This window comes from Sinocyclocheilus anshuiensis, unplaced genomic scaffold (assembly GCF_001515605.1).
Source record: "Sinocyclocheilus anshuiensis isolate Anshui unplaced genomic scaffold, SAMN03320099.WGS_v1.1 scaffold78, whole genome shotgun sequence".
NCBI lineage: Eukaryota > Metazoa > Chordata > Actinopteri > Cypriniformes > Cyprinidae > Sinocyclocheilus > Sinocyclocheilus anshuiensis.
The window spans coordinates 3,034,008-3,040,155 of NW_015544250.1; the positions used below are offsets into that span (position 1 = coordinate 3,034,008).

The window sequence follows — 6,148 nt, forward strand, 5'->3', positions numbered from 1 at the left end:
TTATTTTACATTGCAATAATATTTCACAATATTGCTGTATTTGTAATCAAGTAAATGCAAACTTGGTGACCATAATTATTCTAAACATTTGGCTAGTAGTGTATGATTCATTGTTTGTTTCTATTGATTCTATTGATTATTGATTTTTTTTTTTAGATCAATTCTGATATATTTGCACTGGCATAGTGGGACTTTTTTAATAATAAAACTGTAAAACTCAAAATTTTACCCTATTTACTTAGTTTAATGCACATTCCTGGTCTTATTGTACACACTATTATTATTATTATTATGCTTATACAGAAAAAGTAACATTTTTGAGTAACGTCACATTATTATGTTACAGTTGATTATTGAGCATGAGCATTAGTGACTGATTTTTACTGCTGTCTGCTTGCAGATATGTGGTGTGCAAGAGTTTAAAGCCAGGCACCGATGCTGTCAGAGAATACATGTTCACCATCAACCTGAAACTGAATCAATTCAGACACTCAGACAGAGACGTTACTGAAGTCGTCCCTCTGGACATCATTAAAGGAGACACTGACTTCTTCCAATTCATGATCAACTCCAATGAAAGGTACCGTCATCGCTTTATGACCCTTTTTTTTGTCTTTCTCCCTGGCTCTCTCGATGCATTCATTCATGCTTAGGTTTATTTATTGAACTCTGATCCCTTGTCTTGCAGCCATTGTGCAGTACAAATCAAAGCGCTGGCTAAGATCCACGCGTACGTCAGAGATACGTGAGTCACACATTCTTCCTCTGGTGTGTTTCAGGGCATTCATCTCAAACGCTCTTTTATTTGTTTGTGTGCACATGTCTGAGTCTGTATAAGCATAACTGACAATGCTGTGTGTCTTTGTAGGACACTGTTTGAGCCCAGGCAAGCAGATATCCGCAAAGAATGTCTCAAACTGTGGGGGGTGAGTCCAAAAACAATAACCACGAGCTTCATAGTGGACTGAGGTTTAGTTTAGTGCTTTGCGGTGGTGTCTGAAAGATTTCAAAGAGCATTGTTTTGTGTAGGTATGTGTAAGGACAAACTGATGCCGATTTGAATGATTGAGACCTTGAACGTCTTCATCTTTGTGCAGATTCCTGATAAAGCCAGAGTCACTCATCCAACATCAGATCCGAAAGCAAAGTTCTCTGAGCTCGTGAAGGTAATAATGTGTGTGTGTGGGCTTTGAGAAGTTAGCTGGGAATGTGGTAATGCTCTTGTGGATGTGATGTTCTAGAATAGAAGAGCTAAGTGGGTGAATCACATGAAGTCTGTAATGTCAGGGTCATAATAAAAAGGAAACAAAATAAATTATTTTTTGTTAAAATAAATTAACAAAAAAAAAATTTAAAACGTTTTTTGGATGTTTTCCAATGACATAATTGATATATATATTTTTATCAAATATGTCTATGAATGTGATATTTATGTAATATATCTAAGTGAGTTATGTTCCAAATTTGAAGTTGATATCACAAAAATGGAGGTTAAATTGTACAGTTTGTTTACTGTGAAGAAAATGTACTGTACTAAATTTGTTTCATTTTATCTAAAATAAATATTTTACAAAATATTTTAGAATCTAAAATGGCTGTAAAATCTAAATATATCTAAGTGAGTTATGTTCCAAATTTGAAGTTGATATCACAAAAATGGAGGTTCTTGTGAGTTTTTTTTGTATTTTCCTGTCACAAATTTATAGATTTCTCTCACAATATTACTTCTGTTAATTGGAATCTTGAGACTCCGACCTTTCCAACGATATGTGTTCTGTCAAGATTAGAAAAAGTTTTGATTATAAAATACTGTAGTAAATTTTGTAATATGACACAGCCCACAAGGGGGAGGAGCCCGCTAAATGGATTTTAAGTACCATTTCCATGGTAACGCAATGTCCGATTTAAAAACAGCTTTCACAGGACGCATTTTGAGTGTTTAAGCTTTCAAGTGATATCTAATTTAGGATTATTACTTAAATATATGATAAGGAAAAAAGGTAATAAAAAAGAGTGCCAAGAGTGGCAAGCTGACAATTAATTAACAGATTAAAATAGTTTAAATTTGATATAAATCAAATATAAATGTATTTCTATCTCTGTCTTTCTATCTCAGGGCTCAGATATGGACAGTTTTAGTTCCCGACCAACTGCACTGAACTCAGGAAATCTGGATAAACTACAGCACGTACTGGACTACAGGTGCATTGTGGGAGGAGGAGAACAGCTCTTTCTCCTGGGACTTGGGGTAAGGAATATGTCTATGAATGTGATATTTATGTAATTTAGGCTAAATTTATATTATGTTGTGGTCATATATATCCTTATATATTGCTTAAAGAGTGAAAAACCTGAACTGTTTGTGTATGCAGAGATCTCAGATCTACACGTGGGACGGCAAAGCCCCGTTACGCTGGAAGAAGCTGGAGAACTTCAAACTGGAGCTGCCCAGAGACACACTGTTGAGCGTAGAGATCGTCCAGGAGCTGAAGGGAGAGGTGAACAGAAAGAATTAGTACAACAGTAATTGAGAGTAGAGAGAACTGTGTTGAATGACAGCTTTACATTAATACTGCAAGGGGAAAAGAGCTCTTGTGTTATTTCAGTAAAATAATGACATGCATGCTTGTAAGAAGTTTTTTATTGTGTGCTTGTAGGGAAAAGCCCAGAGAAGGATCAACGCTGTGCACGTTCTCGATGCTCTTGTTCTCAACGGCACTGATGTCAGAGATCAGCACTTCAACCAGAGGTCTTTTGCAGAACTTATTCCCAAATGATTACATGTAGAAATCATTTTGATGTATTTCTCCTGTCTTACTCTAACTACAAAATCAAAAAAGGAGTAATTTTTCATTAAGAAGTTATTTTATTAAGCAGGTTTATAAAGTGCAATCCTTCCACTAAGATACAGTTTGTGCGAAAACATTGCTATAATACATTATTATTTAAAAGACTTTAAAAGGTCTCAAATTGGAGAAGAAAATCTTAAATTCATAATGTCATGGAATTAAAATGTGCATGAACTTCAAATGTATGTTTTGTTTTCCAATACAAATATCTAAACATCATTAAATCAGCATTTACTTGAGATGCAGTTTGAAGATGTGATGCCCTGTTTTCTGAGAAACATAACAAAATGAAGTGAGCTTATGCTTTAAACAAGAACAAAAATCTGTCAATGGGGTATGAAAACTTGTTTTCCCTTTAAATTGATTTTGAAGTTGTGTATTGACAGATATTTGTTCTTGTTTTAATCATTAACTCGCTTCATTTTGATAATTTTCTCAGAAAACAAGACTTTTTATCTAATGCCATTTTGCTTCTCAAGTAAATGTATTTTGATTTAAGAATCTTTAGACATTTGCACTGGAAAACAAGGCAAAATTACTGATGAAAATTATTATTATTTTTATTCATTGTAATCAGAAGGTACAGTAAAAGTTATTTCCACATTCTAGTGGTTGAGAGCAGAGGAACTAGGGAAACGCTGAAGTCTTGCTAATGCAAGACATTTAGAAACCATATTGATGTATTGTGTTCCATTCAATAGATTCTTAAAATCTTTTTACTTAGTCTTACAAAGATCTTAAAAAGTCTTACGTTTACCTTTATAAAACCTGCAGAAATGCTGTTTAAAAACAACAACTTTCAATTAACGTCAGTATTTTTTGTATACAGTTATTATATCCTTATATTATTAGAGTTATGTTTCCCATTCGATATCTTGTCCTCCAGATATGATTGATATTTTGACCTCACAAATCAGCTTTAGTTGCTTTTGATTAGGGTCTATTATCATCTAAATGCAAACCATAAATGTAAAATGTATGGTTTTTTTTTGGTGCAGAATCCAGATGGCGGAGAAGTTTGTGAAAGCTGTGTCCAAACCCAGCAGGCCAGACATGAACCCCATCCGGTAATATTCCTTTCGCTTTGCGGTTGTGCTAATTGCTATGTCAGTGACAGCCCGGAGGGCCAGGAAGTCCTATGAACACCGGAGGGTGCAGTATGTAAAATTAATGAAGATACTGTGTATTACTAGAGTCTAGACAGGATCTTTCATGTTTATGATGATACTGCAAGTCAGTATGCTTGCTGTTTCAACCTCATTCATTCTCTCTCTCTTTTTTATTTTTTAGTGTGAAGGAAGTCTATAGGTTAGAGGAGATGGAGAAGATCTTTGTGAGGTGCGTTCCACCATTAGATTATTATTATTATTTTAATTGTATATTACTATTTTACTTAATATTATTTGTATTTTTTTCCCCTCAGGTTGGAAATGAAGGTAACCAAGAGCTCGGGAGGGATGCCAAGACTGTCATACACGGGCAGAGATGACCGTCACTTCCTCCCCAGTGGCCTTTACATCATCAAAACAGTTAACGGTGAGAGAGAGGGAGAAAATAATAAGGATAATATTAGTGGAGTGCCTTGTTAAAGATGAATTTGTCAAATATTTGATCTCTTTTTGACAGACCCTTGGACAATGGCGTTCAGCAAAAGTTCTAAAAGAAAGTTTTTCTACAATAAACAGACCAAAGAATCAACTTATGCACTGCCGCCTGGTTCTGTTGCACCTTTCCAGTAAGTATTAAAGTGCCAATATGAAGTAATCCTGCATGACTTGCACTGCACTGGCAACCGATTTTGGATTGAAGCCCTGAGCAGGAAAATTATATTACATAGCTTGAATTTTCAAGAAGATATTGAATACTGACCGCTATGAAGCATCTGACCTTCAAAGAAACAAGTACCTCTCTAAACCCCCAGCATCCTTTTTAATGTCTTTTTTTAATCATATTGCATTTTTCTCAAATACTGTTTGGTTATTGCTTTGTAGTCTCATTAAAGGAATGTTCTGGGTTTAAAACAAGTGGCATGCTGCGGCGTGCTTTCGATAACAATGGAAAATAGTTTTGATTGTTCCTGTTTATAAATACAAACAGAAGTCATGTTTATAGTAATGTACTATGAATCAAGGCATTCCAAAACATAAATGTGCAACTATTGTTTAAACATTTAAAATAATTCTTTCACAAAAATGTGTTATGTGAGCTTAAAATCGATCTGAATTGTCCTTTTAGCAAATAATTAAATGTGTAATTGAATACATAGATTACTGTTCAAAAGTTTGGGATTGGTCATTTTTTCTAATGTTTTTGAAAGTCTCTTATGCTTGCCAGGGCTGCATTTATTTGATGATAAAAATACAGTACGAACAGTAATATTGTGAAATATTATTAGTTTAAAAGAACTGTTTTAATGTCATTTAAAATGTAGTTTATTCCTGTAATGGCAAAGCTGAATGTTCATTACTCCAGTCTTCAGTGTCACATGATCCTTCAGGAATCAGTGTAATATGCTGATTTGCTGCTTAAAGGGTTAGTTCACCCAAAAATGAAAATTAGGCTGCGTTTTACTCACCCCAGAGGCATCCTAGGTGTACATGACTTTCTTCTTTCAGACAAATCCAGTCGGAGTTATATTAAAAATTGTCTTTGATCTTTCAAGCTGTTTAATGCCACTCAGTGGGTGTTGCATTGCTTCTGTCCAAAAGAACTTAAATAAAAATCGCCCATCCATAAAAAAAAGTGTCTCACACAGCTCCGGGGGGTGAACAAAGGCCTTCTGTAGCGAATCGATGCGTTTTTTTTTTGTAAGAAAAATATCCATATTCAAAACGTAATAATCACTTGAATCTAGCTTGCGCTCACTGTTGTAAACAAGCAGTTCTGGGGGAATGACGTATGAGGTCGGCTTTGCGCATGCGCCGCTCAGAAGTGACACGCGGAAGCACAGCGGAGAGATCAAAACAAAACAACGGTCACTAATTAGAAGTACAAAACGAGGATTTGTAAAGAAGAATGTCGGAGGATTTTGATATAAGCCAAGAGGAGACTGGTTTTCCTTTGCTAAAGTAAGGAAACTTTGCTTCCTTTGCTCCTGTTAACAAACGTTGGTTTTCACGAGACTCACTGGCGCATGCGCAACGCTGACCTCATACGTCATGCTCCCGGAACTGCTTCTGTGTACAACATTTGGCGCAAGCTACATTAAAGTGATTATTACATTTGAAAATTGATATTTTTCTTACAAAAACGCATCGATTCGCTACAGAAGGCCTTTGTTCACCCCCCCGGAGCCGTGT

The 6,148-nt window shown here is 35.3% G+C and overlaps 1 protein-coding gene across 1 annotated transcript in view; it reads left to right on the forward strand.

Annotated features, from left to right (window-relative positions):
- LOC107697840 (cap-specific mRNA (nucleoside-2'-O-)-methyltransferase 1-like) overlaps nucleotides 1-6,148 on the forward strand; it is a 16,927-nt gene that overhangs the window by 9,628 nt on the left and 1,151 nt on the right. The window contains exons 9-19 of the mRNA XM_016498690.1: nucleotides 401-580; nucleotides 689-745; nucleotides 869-926; nucleotides 1,098-1,166; nucleotides 2,117-2,248; nucleotides 2,373-2,498; nucleotides 2,658-2,749; nucleotides 3,848-3,916; nucleotides 4,140-4,187; nucleotides 4,273-4,385; nucleotides 4,476-4,584. Of these exons, the coding sequence (XP_016354176.1) occupies nucleotides 401-580; nucleotides 689-745; nucleotides 869-926; nucleotides 1,098-1,166; nucleotides 2,117-2,248; nucleotides 2,373-2,498; nucleotides 2,658-2,749; nucleotides 3,848-3,916; nucleotides 4,140-4,187; nucleotides 4,273-4,385; nucleotides 4,476-4,584 (1,053 nt within the window). The remainder of the gene's footprint in view (nucleotides 1-400; nucleotides 581-688; nucleotides 746-868; nucleotides 927-1,097; nucleotides 1,167-2,116; nucleotides 2,249-2,372; nucleotides 2,499-2,657; nucleotides 2,750-3,847; nucleotides 3,917-4,139; nucleotides 4,188-4,272; nucleotides 4,386-4,475; nucleotides 4,585-6,148) is intronic.